Source organism: Theropithecus gelada, chromosome 2, assembly GCF_003255815.1.
Source record: "Theropithecus gelada isolate Dixy chromosome 2, Tgel_1.0, whole genome shotgun sequence".
In the NCBI taxonomy this organism is placed as follows: domain Eukaryota; kingdom Metazoa; phylum Chordata; class Mammalia; order Primates; family Cercopithecidae; genus Theropithecus; species Theropithecus gelada.
This window is the reverse complement of record NC_037669.1, coordinates 161,529,863-161,551,114: the sequence shown is the minus strand read 5'-3', so window position 1 is coordinate 161,551,114 and position 21,252 is coordinate 161,529,863. Positions and strand designations below refer to the sequence as shown.

At 39.6% G+C, this 21,252-nt stretch overlaps 1 protein-coding gene across 1 annotated transcript in view; it reads left to right on the top strand.

The window, feature by feature from the left end:
* The window catches only part of COL6A5 (collagen type VI alpha 5 chain), a 94,651-nt gene that overhangs the window by 37,777 nt on the left and 35,622 nt on the right, over positions 1 to 21,252 (top strand). The window contains exons 20-32 of the mRNA XM_025376711.1: positions 2,554 to 2,589; positions 3,078 to 3,140; positions 4,646 to 4,708; positions 5,760 to 5,822; positions 7,871 to 7,933; positions 10,128 to 10,178; positions 10,300 to 10,335; positions 11,699 to 11,761; positions 12,818 to 12,880; positions 15,454 to 15,489; positions 15,607 to 15,643; positions 18,826 to 18,837; positions 20,730 to 21,214. Coding sequence (XP_025232496.1) covers positions 2,554 to 2,589; positions 3,078 to 3,140; positions 4,646 to 4,708; positions 5,760 to 5,822; positions 7,871 to 7,933; positions 10,128 to 10,178; positions 10,300 to 10,335; positions 11,699 to 11,761; positions 12,818 to 12,880; positions 15,454 to 15,489; positions 15,607 to 15,643; positions 18,826 to 18,837; positions 20,730 to 21,214 — 1,071 coding nt within the window. The remainder of the gene's footprint in view (positions 1 to 2,553; positions 2,590 to 3,077; positions 3,141 to 4,645; positions 4,709 to 5,759; positions 5,823 to 7,870; positions 7,934 to 10,127; positions 10,179 to 10,299; positions 10,336 to 11,698; positions 11,762 to 12,817; positions 12,881 to 15,453; positions 15,490 to 15,606; positions 15,644 to 18,825; positions 18,838 to 20,729; positions 21,215 to 21,252) is intronic.

Here is a 21,252-nt window from a genome sequence, read left to right as displayed (position 1 = left end):
TCATGCGCTTAGCATGGACATCATTAAAAGAGAATAATGGACAAAGTCCTAGATTTGGCTCTGAGTTTTGTTCAAGAAGGAATTGAAAATGCTTGGATTTCTTTTCTAGTACAAATTTGGAATCTTCTCATTATTTTGAAGGCTGTGGCTGATTGCCCTTCTCTCTGGGATAGATGGTGAAGAAATGTGTTTTTATACCACTTGCCTTTGTTTATCTTGAACCACAGTTCTTGAAGGAGAAGAGCTGGAGTTGGAAGGGGTTAGGCTTCCCAAAGCTTCTGGTAAAATCTTTGGGACTTTGCCATTTTCTTCACACGAGAGAATTAAAATGTAATAAGAGGAAACAGTAGAGCAGCAAGATGAGCTAAATGCTATAAATTTTAAAGATAAGTGTGTATTTTTGTTGGTTTAAGAGGAAATACTTTTAGTTTAAAATAGCTTTATAACTGACACATCAATCAGGTACTTTAAAAAAAGAGATGCCAGGAGTGGTGTAGGCAATAAATCATGGACAAACCAGCCAATTACCTTTAAGTCATTCTAAGGACATGAGGCTCTCGGCTCCTTCCTCATCTTCTACCCATTTCCCTGCTGACCTCCTCCTTTGTAATTTCTTTTCTCCTGAATTAAACAAGGTAACATTGATATAAAACAACATCAGGTTTTCTACCCTCTCCCCCAACTTTCCGATGCAGAATAGAATTCTCTGTGAGGGCGGGAGCATCTTAAGTGGATGATAAATTTTAAACAACATAAGCCAATCCAAGACATTGCCTTCTATGTGACAGAATTTCAACTTATGTAAATTAATTGTTTTACCTGTTGTTGCCAAAACAGTGGATCCACACACTGAAAACCACACTGGAATCCACATTCCAGGCCCTATGCTTTTTGCCTGCCATCCACAAAGAATACTTCTATAGCATCTATTTTGCACCAGGTCTTGCTCAGATCACATTCAAATATTAATTCATTTAATCCTCATAACATACCTGTGAGGTAGATACTATTATTATATCCATTTTTTACAAATGAAAAAAATCAAGAAACCTTGGGCAAGCTGCCCAAGGTCACAAGAGCTAGTAAGTGGCACAGCTGGGATTTGAATTCAATCCGTCTCCCTCCAGAGTCTGGGCTGTTAACCACACTGGGTGAGGTTTATTGGGCAATTTCCCTTTGCCACACAGGCTTTAAAGAACAAAACTGAGCTCAAGTCTGCCTGACTTTTAAGGACATATCTATAACCATTGTGCATACAGTCTGTTACACAGAATACACATTATTTTATCCTTGCTTTTTAATGAAGACAGAATTGTGATGTCATGGGAACCGTAGCCTCAATCTTTGTTTACTGTCTCTTCTCTGCTTTTTTATGTCAAGAGCTTTGGAGATTGATTCTGGGTACAAATAGCTGAAAAGTTTCAATGGGTAACTTCTTTCGAAGAGGATTTGCATCTTAAAAGCAAAAAGCCCCTTGAATCAAGGGGCAGAACCTCAGTGGAATCACTGTAAGCACTAGCCAACCTGGTGGAGCTGACACTTGATCTGGTAGTTTATTCTAAGGACCTTCAGAAGGTGGGCAGTTGAAAGAAAACAGCAGTTCTAAAATAATTTCCATGGCTACCTTTCTGAATAAATGAATGAAGGAATAGAATTTTTTAAAAAATACTTGCTTTGTACCTAAAGTAATCATAGTTGTTTATCACAACACTAAGTGAATTGGTGGTCAAGATGTTCCACGGCTCTCTCAAAGAAGCAAGGACAGGGGTTGAGGGGGTGATATGAGGGTGCAAATCTTATTCTTGCTGTTTAGGGATAAGGAAGTTAGGATCTGGGGCCTGAATCCTTTTCCCATTTGGTTACCCTCTGGAAAGGAGACTGTGTGACAACCACGAGGTAGAGGGCCTGAGCTGGCAATGTGAACTTGCTTCCGGATAGGCGCAGACAGAGATTTGGGCTTCAGGGATCAGCCAGGCTTTTTTGTCCTCTGTTGAATCCAGTGGTAGCCATTTGGACATTTGGATCACCATAGTTGAGCAGACCCCATCAGCCATTTATTTCTTGTAGAATTCTATAGACACTAGCCCCAGTGGGCCCATACGAGACACTAAATCTAGAAATTTTTTACCTTCTCCCAAGATACAATCACGGGCCCAGGACAGAGAGAAAGGGATGTGCCACAGCTCTTCTCCCGTGGGAAAGCTCTGATTAGCAGACAGTTCTTTTTGGAATTTGCTGGAGATGGAAATACAGAAGACAGGATCTTCAGGATGATTTGATTCTCTAAACAGCCTCCTGGATAATTGTTAGAGGCTGTCAGACTGGAACTGGGTCTGTAATGACTTTTAGATTGGTTTGCAATCAATCCTCCAAATGTTAGTCTGTAATTAAGTGCCCAGTGTGAAAGCTTGTCTATGGAAAACACCTCAGGGAAACTGTTTCTATGAGCTGCTCATTACTTATGTCAATCAGAGAATGAAAGAGGCTGATTTGCCTCAAGGAACCCCTCCATTCAGAGATCCACATACTAACATTTTGCCTTTTCTGTCCCAGGGAAGAGAAGGTCGAAGGGGACTCCAAGGTGTCTCAGTATGTAACCTTTACTTCCTCTTCTCTGTGGTTGATGGGACCAAGGACGTTTCTCCCATGTAGGTGGTGCTGGGAATCAAATCAGTAAGCATTTGACAAGGGTAGAGGAAGTGCCCAGTAGTGGACATTATCCCCACTGACCCAATGATCACTGCAGCTCCCAGGAACAGAACAGTCCTAAGGAAAAGCCTGCCTGATAGATACCTGGTAGACAGGCAGAACCTGTGCAATTCCAAATATTGTGCGTTTGACTGCTCTTCATGTGCTTTGGGAATCAGCTTCAAGAGGTAAAAATTCCTTATTGGAATAAGAAACAAGTTTATGTTCATTCCTTAGACAGTCTAGAACAGTAAAATCCTAGGCCAAGTAGAGGGTGAGCCATGAGTCAGACAAAATAGTACCTATTTCTGACGTACACACTATAAAGAGAAAATCTATATGGAAACAATGTGTAGAAAATCTTGACACTGGAAATTCTTGTTCATCAGGGAGAACCAGGAAATCCTGGACCTACAGGCACATTGGGAGCTGAAGGATTACAAGGCCCACAGGTGTGTTGGAATATTTTGTAAATATTGATAAATGCTGTAAAGTTATTCTGATGGGAAGAAGGCAGGTATTTCTGTATAAAAATAAATAACTGAGAATCTGCCCCCTGCCCTATTTTGCATTCCCCATCATGGGGTGGGGGATGATTTTGTTCCATCAAACTTGATTCATTATTTGCAGGTCACTAATAAGCCTTTGTAGGGGAAAGATGTGCTCTTGTGCTCACCTGGAATTGTGTCTTCATATTAGTAATAATGAATGATTAATACCTTCATATTACATTAGTAATTAACACCAGGATCAACAAATTGATTTTCCATAGCTGGAGTCCTGCATATACAGGCTCCTACAAAGGAAAATTAGTTGGAAGTTGGAAACTGCTACTTGACTTGCCTAAAGCTAACTCTACAGGGGTATCAGTATTTCTGAAATATGACTGATAGGGCTTTCTGTGAGCCATTTGCATCTTTCATGGTCATATCATTGGTAATATGAGCATCGGAAGTCAGCATCATAGTCTTGCTTCCCTCCATGCCAGAAGGGGAAGCTGTGGTCATTCTGCACATTCTGTAGCTTTGTAACACATTGTTGTTTAGTCGTCTTATGAAGCCCACTTTACATGAAGCCCAACTTAAGCCTGGACTTGTATGGAAGGGCCTGTGTAGCTGTGCCTATTCTAAGGTCTTCCCAGGAATTCATTTTTTTTTTTTTCTAGAAAGTTCAGATATTAGGACCAAATTGGAATTTGGGATTCTCTTGAGTGGTTCTGGGGTCCCTGAACCAAACCATGAGCTAGCAGTTTCTCTAGATTGGCTAGGGATGGGACCAGTCTAGATCCATTCCCAGGCTTTGGAGTGGATGTGGGGGTGGGAATGACAGTTACTTCAGATACCTCAGACATCCAAGCGTCCCTTTGACATTGAGACAGTGAATCAAGGCTCACCTGGTGGCTCCTGGGCAGCCCAGGGCCGTTTCACAGCTGATACTTCAATAGGAAGAAACGTTTTTGCTTCTATATGAGAGAACCACATGAGAACAATGTGTTTGATGGCAAATATGGCAGAAAAATAGACTTTGATTCTTCTGATCAGGGTCTGCTGCTAAGATGCCCTTTTGTGCTAACTTGAAACAACTTTACTCTCTATTTTACACATTGATAAGGGCTTTGGCTCAGGTAACCCGTCCCTTTAAAGGAATTCATCTGACTGTTGTTTGCATCTTACTTCCTTTTCTTATAGGTTTCATTTCCTGCTTTGGCCTATTTTTATTTCCTCTGTAGGAGAGGGATGAAGGTCTTATTTCCAGGCAGGGAATTCCTTAAAAAGATCTGGACCACTGAGTCCACTGGGCCTGTCCTCAATTACTCTTAACACATGCTTAATCTCAGGGTTAAAAGGCTGTGGGAAGGGTTGGATCATTGCTTTTCTGCAGGATGTTTCAAAAGAAACACTGAGAAGTAAGCTTTCATTGACATCATTGCATTATATTTCCTTTATTACCACTAAAGGGGTCACAGGGAAATCCTGGCAGGAAAGGAGAAAAAGGAAGCCAGGGGCACAAAGGACCTCAGGTAAGTGACAGAGACATTAGGCTCAATGACTCTCAACAATTATTTTCCTCTTACTGCAAAACAATCTTCACATATAATTTTTTGTATTATTTACATATACATTATTTCATTTCTGGATTATCTGGGGCAAAATTTTAGCACAGTTCAGATTCCTCATACATAGCTAAAGCACTCCTCTTTCTCCTTCACTGGGGTTTTACTCTGAAAGCACAGATCCATTTCATCAGCCTAAAGAAAGCATTTGGAAGAATACAAATATTGCCCAATCATAACATTTCCTCCAAAAACTGATACATTATTCTGCTTTTTCTAACTTTTAAAATTTATACGTGCTATGCACATATATCTCCCTTGACTACAGATATTTAAAATTGACTGTACAAAGATCCCTCGCTACTCAAAACTACTTGATTCCTACATTCACCTCTTGAATTCATTATCTGAATCTGTTTTTTTCCTGAGAAATAATAGTTTGGATGGCAAAGGATTCATAGGAAAAATGTTCTAAATCTATTCAGTTCTGCTCAGACAGCGAGAGTTCACAAGGCAAGGGATACCCATATTTCTATATTCCTAGCATGTGTGGTCAGTTATCTTTCGGATAATATGTGTGCAAAAGACACTTCTGCCCATTTTTTTATTGGAAAGCTGAAACATATCCCACATGCCGTTATGTATACGCCTGTGGTACGGTGCACAAAGGTGGCAGCAAAGTGTCTTGTTCTAAAATAATCAGTGCATTATGACAATTTCCCCACATTTGAAAATAGCATGTGTTGACTCAAGGGTGCCTTTTCTTTTTCTCACTAAGCCCCATATGGACTAGTGATGTCCCTGCAGATTAAAACATGTGGTCCTCTAACTAGGACTGGGACCTGAGTCATCTGGTTCAGCCCTGCCATCTGCCTCTCTCCTCCTGAGTGGCTGGATCTTTTGTTAAGGCTGCATCAAGGAGTTGTTGGGAATACCATGAAGGAAAGTGAAGTGTTTCTAATGGCCTTTCTAGGAATTACTATGGTGCCAACTTTTTAGTCTCTAATATTTTTTTCAGGGTTCTCCTGGGCTAATGGGAGCCAAAGGGAGCACTGGAAGACCTGGACTTTTGGGGAAAAAAGTAAATATTATTTCTGTTTTTTAATTCTTTTAAAAAACATATTTTAGATTTAATGGATAATTAATAATTGCATATATGTATGAGGTACAGTGTGATATTTTCTTTTTTTAAATTATACTTTAAGTTCTGGGATACGTGTGCAGAACAGGTAGGTTTGTTACATAGGTATACACGTGCCATGGTGGTTTGCTGCCCCCATTAACCTGTCATCTAGGTTTTAAGCCCCGTATGCATTAGGTATTTGTCCTAATGCTCTCCCTCCCCTTGCCCCCCACACCCTGACAGACCCTAGTGTGTGATGTTTCCCTCCCTGTGTCTATATGTTCCCATTGTTGAACTCCCACTTATGAGTGAGAACATGCAGTGTTTGTTCTGTTCCTGTGTTTGTTTGCTGAGAATGATGGCTTCCAGCTTCATCAATGTCCCTGTAGAGGACATGAATTCCCTCTTGAAAAAAGTAAATGTTATTTGTTATGGATTTCAAGTACAAAAGTACCTCAATTTTCTTCCTGATTTTCATGTTAATTCCTCACATGATTGAATCCAAGCACCATCAGCAAGTCACCAGCATTCCGCTAATGTGTTCTCTTCCTTCCATTGAGCAAAGAGTTTCTAACTGCTGACCTCTCCATGAAGCTGCTGTTTCCCTAGGAGAGAGTGATCTCACCCATCAGAAACAACTCTAAAAGATCGCTTTCACTCCCTGATTTCCTGAATTCAAGAATGCACGTGGTTGCTGAGTTGAGTGCAGGATGGGTGGTGTCAGAACTCAAATCCGTTAGTGCATGCGGTTCTGAAACCACGACTGTCTCTGAGGTGGCTCTGTTGGGGACTGTCAGAGAGCAAACTATTCACCTCATCAGAATCTGACTCCCCTGTTTAAAACCTTTCAATGGCCCCCTCTCCAGGGTCCTGTGACCTGTGCAGCCACACAGGTGGCCTTGCTGAGAAAAACCCCCTGCTGAGTTTAATGCTCTGCTGTCATGGTCTTGAATCTCATTTTTTAAGCAAAGGGCCTGAGTTTTCTTCCTTTTACACTGAGCCCAGCAAATTGTATCATGGGTCTTGGCTTTCCCATGGCCTCCACGAAAATATTCAAACTTTAAGGTAGTTACAGCATAAGTAAATTCTGGGGAGCTAATGTATAACATGGTGACTATAGTTAACAATACAGTATCATATACTCGAAATTTTGCTAAGAGAGTAGATCTTAAATGCTCTCAACATAAAGCAAAAATAAAAAAGGAAAAGTAACAAGATAAGACAATAGACACATTACCTAACTTAACTGTGGCAATCATTTTACAACATGTATGTATATGAAATCATGTTTACACCTTAAACATATGCAGTTTTTTGTCAATAAGGTAGGGAGTCATTTACACGGTCCTTTGCTATTTGCCCCATTTCATTCTAAGGTTTCACTGCTTACCTCCCTCCTGTGTGCCTGCCTCAGGCCTCTCATTAATGCCTTCCCTCTTCCTGGATCACTCTCACCCCTTCCTTGCCCAGTCCCCTGACATACAACTCATCCTTCAGTCCTCAGCTTCTCTGCTCCTTGCCTTTCGGCAGCCTCCTCAGGCCCACCAAATCTGACTTAGACTACCCTTCTGTTTGCTCCCATAGCACCTTGAACCTTATCTCACAATATGATAATTGCCTGTCTAATTATTTCTCTTTCCAGCCAAGTGAGGGCAGGACCACCCCTAATGTGTTTATTTTGCAGTTCAATAAGTAATTGTTGGATAGGCAAATGCGTCAGCAAATGAGTCAACTTTCCCTGGAGTCAATTTTCTACTCTTTGCCTTTTCCTTCAGTCCTTTTATAACACTGGAAAAGCAGCACATCAGTCCAGCTCTGGGCTGTGCTAGGCATCTTCTGCTAGCTATGGAAAAACCATAATTTGTGCCCTACTCTCATCCCCTTAGTGAGCACTGACCCCTCACTGAGAACTTTGAGTCTTCTCATCGAGTGGACAGAACCAGGTTTGATGGTAGGAACCAGGTTTGATTTTACTGATCTGAAGCTCTTCTTGTCCCACTTACTAGGGAGAGCCTGGACTTCTTGGAGATCCAGGGCCAGTGGGGCAAACTGGGCAGCGAGGAAGACAGGTATGAAGTTTTGAAGTCCCTCCCCTCCCCAGATCTGAGTATTCAGTTCCAAGGTAAAGAGAAGGGGTTGACACCATCAGCTCAAGTGTGGAGGGCATGGAAGGTATCTCAGCATCTAGGAAGGTGTGTGAACATTTCTCCCACCTGCTAAAGCTCTCATTCCATAGACAGTCTGTCAATGTGAAGGAGAACAGCAAGCAGGAGAAGGGGGGTAGGCAGAGAGGATAATAGATGAGTTAGAACAGGGCATTTCAATACCTTAACAACCAGCGTGGCCACATAGATGCATATCCTTTGAAAAACAACACCGCCCATTTCTGCTCCCTTCTTGCAAAAGTCTAGGGTGACAATGAGAGATAGAGGAACAGGGCTACGAAATGGGGCATTGCATTTTTAGGCCTGCACTCTGTCCTAATGGCTTTGGCTGTAACAAGATCTCAGCTCATGGAGCAGCCAGTATAGGAACAGTTATTTCATTTTAAAAAAATTAATGTTTATTACAAATGCTATACATAGATATCATAGAAAATTTACCAAGCACAAACATTATTCACAATAGCCAAGAAAATATGGACTCAACCTAAGTATCCATCAATGGATGAAAGGATAAAGAAAATGTGGTATGTATGCATAATGGAATATTATTCAGCCTTTAAAAAGAAGAAAATCTGGTCATTTGTGACAACATGGGTGAATCCAGAGGACATTATGTCAAATGAAATAAACCAGGCATGGAAAGTTAAATACGACAAGATCTCACTTATAGGTGAAACGTAAAAAAAGTCAAAATCATAGAAACAGAGAATTAAAATGGTAGTTACCAGAGGTGGTAACTGGGGAGATGTTGGTCAAAGTATATAAAATTTCAATTAGAAAGAAGGAATAAGTTCAAGAGATCTAGTGTATATCATGGTGACCACAGTTAATAACAATATATCGCATATTTGAAAATTGCAAAAAAAAAAGAAGAAAAAATATGGCAAATAAACATAAGGAGCCAGAGAACAAGTGATTAGGGCAGAGCAAGTTTTTGACTTATGGCTACACCCACAATCCTTTGCCTCCATAAAGGCTTTCAATCTTCCTTCATTGCATTTTCTATCCATAAAATTAAATGCTTGTAGAATGGTCCAGCAAGTCTTAAAAATTGTTTTTTTATGTGATCTAATTTGAAAACATGAATCTAAAAGTAAAGGAAGAAAGAAGGAAGGAAGGAAGAGAGGAAGGAACGAGGGGAAGGGAAGAGAGAGAAGGAAAGAAAATTTACCCAGAATAAAAGATAGGAAAGAAAGAAAAAGTACGTATAATCCATCATTTTGAGCTATTTATCATTATCCTGGAAATTTTTAAAAATCACTCTAAACAACGTATTGTGAGCATATTTTCATGTCATTACATTTTTCCCTCAACATCACTTTTAGTAGCTTCAAAATATTCTACTAAATGCATGTACATTCATTTATTTGACCAATATCTTGTTAATGGTTATTTAGCTTGCTTTCAGTTTTTCACTGTGATAAACAACACAGCAATGAACATTCATGTACCTAACTAAAATTTTGGACAAAGCCATAATGAATTTCTACGTAGAGATTTCTAAAGTAGCATAGCTGGATCAAAGAATATGTACATGTTTCATAAAGGCTTTGCACTCCATTATAAAGTGCCCTTAGGAAAATTCAAACAGTATGTGGATCCACGTGTTATTTTAGAAGAGTGTTTGTTTTAGGGCATCCACAACAACAGGTATTGTCACTTTTTTCCATCTTTACCATTGACAAAAATACGATCTCATTGCAGGGTCAAATTTGCATTGTTTTGTTACCAGTGAGGACGAACATTTTTTCTGTATGTCTATTGACTATTTATAATCCTTCTTCAGAGAGTTCCTCAGCTGTATTGTTTGGATCAGCTCCTAATTTTCTAGGCAAGAAACTGCCACTGACTCCACAAGTCCCGAATGACCACTCCTCTGCTTCCTGCAATGTTTACAGAATGGAACTGGTCAAAGAAGTACAGGGAACATATCAGGGGGTGAGGAAAACACAGCAACACAGGGTTCAAGGTTCACCAGTTAGGCCCCTTCTGCATGGAAGTCCCCAGTGCTTCTCTTTTGACACTGTAATCTCCCCAGTATAGATTAAAATTAATTTCCACTTTTGAGAAATTGAAATAAATTGGTGTGTTTACACAGGGAGATTCTGGCATCCCAGGCTATGGTCAGATGGGACGAAAAGGAATAAAGGTAAATATGGAAAGCAATTATTTTTATTAATTGATGAATCAAACTAAATAATACAAGAAGAAATGATCATACTGCAGAAGTGATATGTTGATGTGTTTTTGTTCTGTGCTGAAAATTATAGGGCCCAAGAGGATTCCCTGGAGATGTGGGGCAGAAGGTATTGTATGCATGACGTTTTGAAATTACCGTGATCTTAACCTTCTACTTGAGAACTGAGATAAACCTGTAGGTCTGAATGAAATGGGAGCAATAAGGAGAAACCCAGGACGGTTGTTTTCCTTGGGCTTCCTGAGGAAAGAACCATATTTAACCCCTATGAATCTTTACATTGGAAAAGATTGTTCTGTCCATCATTGCCTGATGCCTCTGCCTTGAAAGCCTACCTCCGGGTATCCTTTCAAGTTCAGTACTCTCTTCTCTTCTTGATTTTCTGCCTTGGTGATTTCATTCAATATTCTTGGCTTTGGTTGTTGCTATTTGTTCTTCATTATTGTGCTCTTTATTTTCTCTCACGAGAAAGATTACAGTATCCTTCTAATTGGGTTCCTACTTCCATCTTCTCCCTGATTCAGTTAATTCCAAACACTACTGTCCCTTGATTTTTTCCAAAGCATAGCCAAATTATGCAACTTTCCTACTCAAACATCTTCAAGAATTCCTCATTGCCTGCCAGATTGAAATCCATCTTCTTGCTGTAGAAACAGACATACCTTTCATCTCAACCCGAGTAGCTCAAGTTAGGTCTGTTTTATACACTGGAATTCTGTAAAAAGATCTCCCTTTTGAAAAAAAAAAAATGTCCAGAACAATGTCTTCTATATAAGTGATGCTTATATTAAAATATAAAATATGAGTTAAAAATAGAATATCTAATTAATCAAATAAAGTATAGGAAAACTGTCAACTGTTGAATCCTCTTAAAACTGTTTTTAGTGAATTGATTACCAAAAGAGATTCTTAAGTACAAAAGGGTGGAAAAGGGACAATATAAATAACCATTAGGAAGAAAGCCCTCATTGTAGAGGATCAATTTTCCAATTTACTGATAAAGGGAGAAAATTAGCATAATTCAACTTATTGATAAATGTGAAATAAGCATATTGATAAATAACTGTCAAAATTTTTAAAAATCAGAATATATTATTTTCACCTTCAACTTTTTCATAAATGTTTTATGAATTTATAAAGTAATTCATTATTTATTATTTCACATAGCTAATACTCCAAATGTTTTTCTGGGTTTTCAAGCATTTTCTTTGGATATTTTTAGTAACTGGATGACCACTGAATTGATATGTAGATGTAAATATTTATATTATTAGAAAATTTAAAATAGTTTGAAGAATAAGTGTACCAATGACTTAGTTCCAAATGACAGGAAAAGATGACATTAAATATTGCATTGGCCTTCATCAATATATAATTGTGATAATATCAATTAATTTTGAGTTTAGAGAGTTTTTAAAATTCTTTCATAGCAAATACTTCAACATCTTAACTTTTTATATCTGAATCTTCAGGGTGATATTGGTGATCCTGGAATTCCTGGGGGACCTGGACCCAAAGGATTTAGGGGACTAGCAGTAAGTAGCCTATAATTCCAGAAATGATAAATATTCCTTTGGCAGACTTTGGCTTTTATGTTGTAATAATAAACGTGGGATTATTGATTCAACCCGAGGGCATCTGAAATGCCACTTGCTAGCTGTGACCTTCAACACATCTTTTCAGGGTCTCTATTTCTGTAACATAAGAATTGAACTTAGTGATATGTAAGGTCACATTCAGCTCTAAAAGTTTATGGTTCAATAAATCAGAACTATTTTAAAGATTTACAAACTGATAACTTGCTGTTCCAAGAAATGTCAATGCCTTCCAGTCTTTTCTAAGGTGCATATTAAATCCTGGCATATTAACGCTGTGAGTGGAAATGAAGGTGACGGTGGGAAGATGTCCTTCCCACTGTGTCCCTGAGAGTTTCTGACGATTCCACTATACATCACAAGGTCATATGGGCTGTTTTGAGGAAGGCTATTGAGATCTTCTAATTAGCAAAGTGAAGAGTAGAATATTATGCTTACTTACTTAGAAGCAAAATGCTGAGACAAGCAGTCTTTCATTTGAAAGTTTGAGTGCCATATCAGTGGTCACCATCAGTGTGAATAAAGATGCAACTCAATGGATACTTTCCATCTGGCTGGATGAATTTCATTAGTATTCATATCCATCACTTTGAGGTATGAGAATGACCTAACCCACTCATGTCCTCTTATGTGTGTAGGGAATCATTTTTCTTATTTGATCTTTTACAGATGTGAGTTTTCTTATTAGATCTCTGTGTGCCCTCATATATTGCTTTTCCTATTAGCACCAATCCCAATTTATGGCTAATTAAGATTGAAATGCACAGCCAGTGCCAGAACAAAGTATATCACTATTAAAGAGGCTAGGAGGGAAATGGATGTTTACTAGTCATTAAAAATACATTGTTTATATCACAAGCAATTTACCTGACTTCAATTAATAGCTGCTGTCTTTAAAAAATTTTTTTTTTTAATTAGAAAGTCTTATAGAAACTGAAGTAGTCCCCGTAGATAGACAATGTTGAAACTAATGTATTGATATATTCCTATCTGCAGCTCACTGTAGGCTTGAGAGGTGAAGAGGGATCTCAAGGACTCCCAGGCCCTCCTGGACAGAGAGTAAGTGTACCCATAAGAACTAAGTAGGACATAGTAGTTTCCAGTATGTTCCATGGAAAGGGCATAACATTTAAAGTCAAATGCACTGGATTTAAGTCCAGATTCTGCTTTTTACTAGCTGTATGACCCAGTCACTGGGTCCTTCAGTTTATTCGTAAAATGAGGGGATGACATATTCTATCCTAACTACTTCAAAAGGTAGCTGTGAGGATCAGATAATCAAATGTGAATACTCTTTGTAAACTGTAAGGTTTACAAATAGTAATATTACATTGCAAAATAATTAATAGTAAATAAAATATATAAAGTACAATGTAAATAGTTAATATTGGTTAACTCCAGTATTAACTCCAGGTTGATGGAGTTTACCAAAACCACGATTGTTGCCTTCCTATCCTCAAAATTTAGACTTTAGAGAGATTTGGAAATATAGGCGCAACTTCCCCCTATGATTCCATTAAAGAAAAATGGCACCTCTGGAAGCGTTCCCAGGCAGTGTCAGGCATATCTCCCACTGACGAAATAGCCATCTCTCTATTTTAGTGCCTCCCAGGTTGTTGTAATGGTTTAGTTACACGTCTGTCTCTCCTAACAAGCACAGTCAGGTGAGAATTAAATATTGCGAGCACCTGTGTTTTGTGGCGGAGGCCCAGGCAGCATTGTGTAAGGAATGGATAAGCTGCTTATCTTGTTTTGTGCATTGTGAGTTTTTTCTGATTACTTGAAGAGGTTCTTGAACTTGGGACTTTATTATAAAAACAAAAAATATGAATGGTTTTGTGGACAACTGAATCCATGTTAGAATGACAATCAACTAACTTTAAGGATACTCTGATACAATATTTACTTTTTTGGCATTAGGCAATGCGTGAATATTCCTAGTCACGTGAGTGAGAATGTAGTCTCTGGGCCGATCTGGTCTGTTCTGGATTTATCTCCTCAGATTCTGGGGCTCTCATCTGGGGACACCCACATCTTCCTGGTCTTGTGCTTGGCCCAGCTAGTCTGGACTGGAATTTGGCTTGTCTCAGGCTCTTGATCCTCAGCCTCTGCTTAAGAACTTGCTCAAAGTTATTCAAGGGCTCGCTCTTTCAGGACATCCTCTCCATGGTTCTGTGTATTAGCCAGAAACTGTTTATCTCTCTGTTTACATGGTCATGTATTATTTTCTGTTGTCTGCCATAACTTGTAAAAGTAAGAATGACACTACGTGTTTTTGTGGATGAATAATTTCCTGATTTGAGTTAGAAAGTTAGTATGTCCCAATGGGTACAATTAGGGATGTCACAACAGTTCTGGTTAACTCCAGCAATCCACAATAGGCCACGTAGACATTCAGCAGACCTTTAACTGTTTATTGGATGGATGGACCAATGGAGAAGTGACCCAGTTGTCATTTAGGACAGAGGTTCTTATGCCGACATCCCTGGTTGAACCTCTGAGGGACTCGATGAAATTGTACAAGTGTAAGCATGAATCACGTTTTTTTTTTTTTAAGTGAGCATGCAGGCATTCATTAATTGCCCAAGGGAACCTATATATGCAAGTATATTAAGAATCACAGCCAAGGAGAAGCCTGATCCTAATTAATGGAAGTAAGAAGGAGCAAAGAGAAAAGCTCAAGCTGCCAAGAAAGACTGACTGCTTTCAGGAAGTCTTCCTTGATTCATCTCACCAAATTATTTGTTTTGCTTTGGTCCATAATCTATTGGCATTTATGAGCTTATTGTAATGATTTAGTTACACTTCTGTAACTCTTCTTTTATGTAATGTTTATTTTGCTGTGTATTTTGCTGTGTAATTGTCTTTGGGTCTTTCTCATATGTAGAGGCTGTTTCTTATTTCCTGTGTTTTACACTCTTGATGTGTAATATAACTGTTCCTCTGAATTCCAATAAATTACTCTCCTTGGCACTGCCCTTTGGAAAGTATGCTGTTTATAATTTTAAGTATTCTTATGAGAAATGCCTTCCTCTAAGTATTACATCTTTAGTACAGATATCTTTAAGAAATACCTTTGTTTCTTCTTATCACTGAAGAAAAATAATTTCATTAACTTTGGTAGACATTAGCTTACCTGATCTAACACTGAAACAAAAAATTTACACCCTCGATGTGAGTAGAGAAAATACATGGCAATTAATCCACTGGGTTCAGGAATATTTTAACTACTCTCTACCAGCTGTGCTTTTAAGAAAGATTTTTGTGGCCGGGCGCGGTGGCTCACGCCTGTAATCCCAGCACTTTGGGAGGCCGAGGCGGGTGGATCACAAGGTCAGGAGATCGAGACCACGGTGAAACCCCGTCTCTACTAAAAATACAAAAAATTAGCCGGGCGCGGTTGTGGGCGCCTGTAGTCCCAGCTACTCGGGAGGCTGAGGCAGGAGAATGGCGTGAACCCGGGAGGCGGAGCTTGCAGTGAGCCGAGATAGCGCCACTGCACTCCAGCCTGGGCGACAGAGCGAGACTCTGTCTCAAAAAAAAAAAAAAAAAAGATTTTTGTTTTCTCTTGTTTTATTACTAAAGACTTCAGTTGGCATACCACTAACTTGCTCTGTTTTTGTTTTTCCTAGGGCATTAAAGGCATGGCAGGGCAGCCTGTATATTCTGTATGTATCTCCTTATTCACGAAAGAAAACTCAACAAGTTCACTGGGAAATAAACACAGCTACTCAAAGGTCACTGTACTCATGTTTCTTTTCTCTCTCTTTTTTCCACATTTACAGCAATGTGATCTGATCCGGTTTTTACGGGAACGTAGTCGTGAGTATCTGTTATGGAATGAGAGCATCCATCAGTGGTTGGTGAGGCACTTAGGATTGTATGCAGTGTGAGTATGTGAGATCAGCAGACTGAGTTCACTGGTGGGAAGCCTCTGTAACAAGTTTGCCTGGAGTGCTTACTGTAGAACATCGCACATTAAAGGAGAGAGGAAAGGGGGTATAAGTAAAAGTGCCTTCGCTCATGGGGGCAATGCAGACATCAAAAGAAAACATGCATATGGGCAAATTAGAGAAAAACCCAAAAGGTGTGTGAATTAACTCACATTCGTGTAACAGTTATGAGCAAAAGGACTGGAGGGCATGGCGTTACAGGGATGATCATGGGGGTTTGGGACTAGTCGGTTAGTTACTCAGTTAATAAAGGATGTTTGCATAGGGGTAACTGAATCCAGCTATGGGAAAGTGATGAGAGTGGCAAAAAATGGTTTCAGAAAAGAAATAAAGCAGGAGTTGACATAAAGAGGTTGTCTTTGGTTATAAAGAAGGAAAAATAAGGTAGAAAAGCCTAGTGATATCATTTCTGAAAATTTGTCCCAAGGACATACAGCAAAAGCAAGAAAAAAATATAGGTAAATATGATTGGTGGAATATTATTTACTAAAGCAAAGTGATTATACATTTAGACTGTTTACACTTATAGAAAAATTAGGTTACAATATATCATCTTCTGAGAAAATATTAACCAAATGTAGTTTTTATGAAGACAATCAAACTTTGAAAAATACAGGCATTACATATTATAAAATGAAATTGAATCCTCATTATTTTTGCATGTAGGTAAATACATACATAGAAACAAGTACTAGAAGCAATAGTAGAAAAACAATGATTTACTGTGTTCAAGGAGATAGAATTTTAGGAGATCTGTCTTTCTTCATTATGTTTCCATTGTGGTTTTTAAATAATCATAATCAGAAGAATGTAAAAGGGGAAAATCAGAGACTTTACTGAAGGAGACTAGATAAAAATGTTGTCATTGCAAGTATATGGCAAGGAAAGAACAGCAAAAAAGCAGGTTTAGAATAACTGTCAGGCTAGCAGAGGAGAGGCTGAGTGTCACCAAGGATGAGTAAGCAGAGGAGGAATTGTGAAGGGAAATCAATTGGTTGGAGAAGATGGTGAGTTTACATATTTTGGAGGTAGAGGAATGTTGTGTAGACCCTACATGAAATGATCGACCCAGTGAAATGGGGCTTTTGTAAAGGTGAGGGAAGGAGACTCAGATGTTGAAATCATTCAGTGCTAGTGGTCCTTAAAAACACATGGATGGATGAGGTTTCTCAAAATGTAAAACTAGAGAGTCAGAAACAGAATCTCAAGAGGTTTCTGTTTCTTGGCAAAAAGAGTGGGGCCAAGGTACAGAAAAATGGCATTCCAGAGATGTGAGAGTCCTGCCAAATGTGGGCAGCTTGAAAGGAGGCAAGAGGAAGGAGGCAATGGAGAGGAGATTCAAAGGGAGGAGATAGCGGGAAAGGCTGTTCAGTACACAGGAGGAGATGAGAACTAGGGACTGGGACTACAGGGAGAGAAAAAGGGAAGAACCATTGTAGGAGAAACGAATGTGGGATCAACCTTCCTCAAGAAGTTGCCAGTCTTCTCAGTAAAATCAAATGATGTCTTCCCAAAGAAGACCAAAGTTAGGTGGAAGGGGCTGGGGAGGTGAGGACCAGCCTTGGAGGGTTTGGAATTTGAAGAGAGAAGTTTTCCAACATAGAATAAAAGGAGTTAGCCCATAAAACAGGAGGTCAGAGAAGAGTAGGCAAGTTCTATAACCACACAGGGCACTGATTGGATAACACAGAACTCCAGGATGCAGACTGGAGATAAAGATGCAGGCAACAGGCTGTTAGAGCTGATCTAAATGGCCTCACTTAATAGCTGACATTTCCAAGGTTTCTCATCTAACATCATTTGCTCCTCAGTCCAGTAGCAGCTCTGTGACACACAGGGGTGAGGGCCAGGCTGAGACCTTCTTTGGAGAATAAAAGAAGGTGTCTAGGAGGCTGGGGAAAATTAAGAGAGAAAGGGGGTGGTTGAGAATAAAACAGAAGAGCCCAAGTGATTAGCATTTTGGAGGGAGATACATAAATAAAGAATTTTAGGAAAAATCAACTTAAAGGAAATTGCTCAAAAGAATTTAAGTAATTTTCCCCTAAGTCACCCAGCTCTACCAGACTCAAACCCAGCAGGTGTTTCTGCTTCTAGAGCCTGTGCTTGTAGCCTTGGAGCTGTGTTTGAAGTGAACAAGTGGAAGTACAGGAAAAAGGGGTCTGTGTTGAGCCTCCAGATGCAGAGGCGGCTGTGGGTTATGTGTGCTGTCTGATGGCAGTTAGCGTCCCAGTGGCCGTGGGGTTAAGACAAACAAGAGGTGTTCACAGGGTGGATGGCAGGGGACCACTACTGCATGACAGCAAGACAGAAGGCTGGTGTGTTGCCAGTGTTAATAATATCTTTTATTATATTGGAGTGACTCATTTGCTTCCTAGGAATAGAGTGAAATGAACATGGAAATTGTTAGACCTGTGGTTTCTTAAAGATGTATCAATACTTGCCCTGATTCCTCTCAGTTTTACAGAGTAAATCAGAGAAACCAGATGGTGTTTTGCTCAGGAGAAACACTTGGGGTTTTTTCTTTCTCCCTCTGGATGTGGAGATCACTCAAACAGAGGAGCTGTGCTTTTTATCAAAGACAAAATTCACTTGGAAATCCCCCCATGGTTGTACGGGAAAATAAAGGCTCCCAAGATATTCATCAGGGAAGAAAATAAGAACCCATATTTTAGCCTTGCGTTGCTGAATGACTCTCAGAAGGCTATAAGAAGAGAGACAAAACAAATTGAATTTCAGCTATCTTGCTGTTTAATCAGAGGCTCATCTATTTTTGCTTCTAAGACGAGTGATCAGTGTTTCAGTTTCAACCAAAATTCTGCTAAAGTCTGCTGGCTGTGGTTTAAAAATGGAAAAGGTTAGGAAGGCTCACAAATTAATAAAATTCTGTTGACATCTTCCTCAATACTTTAACCTTGGCTTCCTGTCAAGAATTAGCCTCATTTGCAGTTAGACTCAAATCACATTTTCAGCTTTGTTAAAATGATGTATTTTGAACTATTTGTAGTCTTGTTCCAAAAACATAACAAACTTTTCCCTCTCTCCTTTTCACAGCTTGCTGGAAAGGTGAGTATTCTTACCATGCTCTTCCCTGCTGAGATCATTACTGCATTCCAACATGACCAGTCTGAAAGAAGCCCTCACCCCCGTGGGAAACAGGACTTCTTCCTTCCATGCAGACAGTTCTTTCTTTTGATTATGACTATAGTTGTCAGTGTCATGATTGACCTGATTATGAAATGGTGACTGAATCCCAGCCCCAAGCCTGGGACCCACCACAGTTTACAACTCACTTTCTCCCCAGAGCCGGCCGTGTGCTGCTGGGGGATTCAGTAAACGTGGCTCTCTGACTAATCCACATTCTGCTGCTCTGTCTGCCGCTGTTGCCCTTGACACTGGCTTCTTGGGTGTAAGATGTGTCCTTTCCTCCCTCTGGCCCACGCTCATACCTGTCATCTCACTGAGTGCCCACTACTTGTAAACCTTTCCTGCCCACGGCTGTGGATGATATTCCACAGATTCGGGGCTGCACCGCGCCTTAGAGCCCTTGGATGGCAAGGCCACTGGAGCCAGTGGCTATGTCAATTTCAAAACCTCCTGGTCTCCTAGAGGCCTGCTGATGTAGACCCTCAGGGTCTTTAAGTGTGGTGCAGGTTTGGAACTAATCACCTTAATTCTGCAAAAATATACCTTGCACACAGTAAGCGCTCAATACAACTTTATGGATTTGGATTAAATGTATCTTTCATTTTTCTTATTCTATTGTTCATTATCAGCTTTCATATTTTAAAATTACTGAAATTTCTTCACCGTAAAATTCTTTGATTCAAAACACTTCTCTAAATCAATACTTCCCTATTTTTATTACCAAGAACAGTGGTTGGGATATGGGATATTTTGAGTGTAATATGCTTTGGGAGTTAGCCAGATTGGGGATGGATAGTAGAACAGCCTGAGCAGATGGGAGTGCTTATTAAAAGAAAAATCATTTTTCTTTTCCTGTGTTCAGACTTTAACAAGGACATTGAAAAGTGAGGTTTGATACATAGGGTAGATTTTCTGTGAAATTCTAAAGTTCAGTCATCATAAGACATGAGTATCGAGCTGGGAATGGCAGATAGTCCCATTTTTGTAAGAGCTTATTGCAAAATTCTCCTCTGGTTGTGGAGAACCTTCATTGGTTCATGTTGCTTCCTTCCTCTTGCCACCCTGGTCTTCATTGAAAGCCAGCTTTCCTGAAGCCCCTGAGATAGCCCCTTTTGGAAACAGCCTCTTTATCCTCTGAATCCTCATTAAGAATAATCTTTACTCTATACCTTATAGTATAATGATGCTTGCCAATACAAGTTCCTCCAGGGCAGTGCTGCACTTGGTTCACCTTTGCATGTATTTCACAGTGAATGTTATACTGCATTTCATGTGGTAGTTACTCAAATATTTGTTGCAAAAGTGGATGGAAATCTTACAACTATCTTTATAATTAATAGATTATTTTGGAAGATTTTGGGGGAGAATAGATTTTCAAGATCCCCAATCAGCTATAATTTCATTTTATTCATTTTTAAATTTTACACACAGTAAAATTCATTTCTCTGTGTATGTGTTCCGTTTTACCACATGCATAGATTCATGTAACCACTACCCTGGTCAGGACACAGAACAGTTCCATCATCCCAAGAACTCCCAGCAATTTCACTTTACACAGCTGACTGATATGATAGCGGGCTGTGAAGTCTGAGCATTATATAGCCAAATATTCATGCTCTGCATTTATGTGACGGCTTCAAGTTTGCAGACCAGATTTCTTTCCTTTCTTTGTCTGTGGGTACCTCTTGTTCTAGAGCTGGATGAAGCACTTGCTTTGCCTCTGTATGAACCCACTTCATTGGAGTAAAGGGTAAGGGAAAGGATTTTGATCCAGTGAAATAACTTAATAGTTCTGCTTTTCTTTTTTCTAGAAAAATGTCCAGTATATCCAACAGAGTTAGTATTTGCTCTGGACAATTCCTATGATGTCACAGAAGAGAGCTTTAATAAAACACGGGACATCATCACTTCCATTGTCAATGACCTTAACATCAGGGAAAATAATTGTCTTGTGGGAGCAAGAGTTGCCGTGGTTTCCTACAACTCAGACACCAGCTATCTCATCCGTTGGTCTGACTACAATAGGAAGAAGCAACTCCTCCAGCAGCTTTCCCAAATAAAATATCAAGACACCACAGAGCCCGGAGATGTTGGTAATGCAATGAGGTTTGTGGCCCGCAACGTGTTCAAACGGACATATGCAGAAGCCAACATGAGGAGAGTTGCTGTGTTTTTTAGCAATGGTCAAATGGCCGGTAGGTCGTCCATCATCACGGCCACCATGGAGTTTAGTGCCCTGGATATCAGTCCAACAGTCTTTGCTTTTGATGAGAGAGTTTTCCTTGAAGCTTTTGGGGTAAGAATTTCTCTTGGCAACTTCTTTATTTTTAAGAT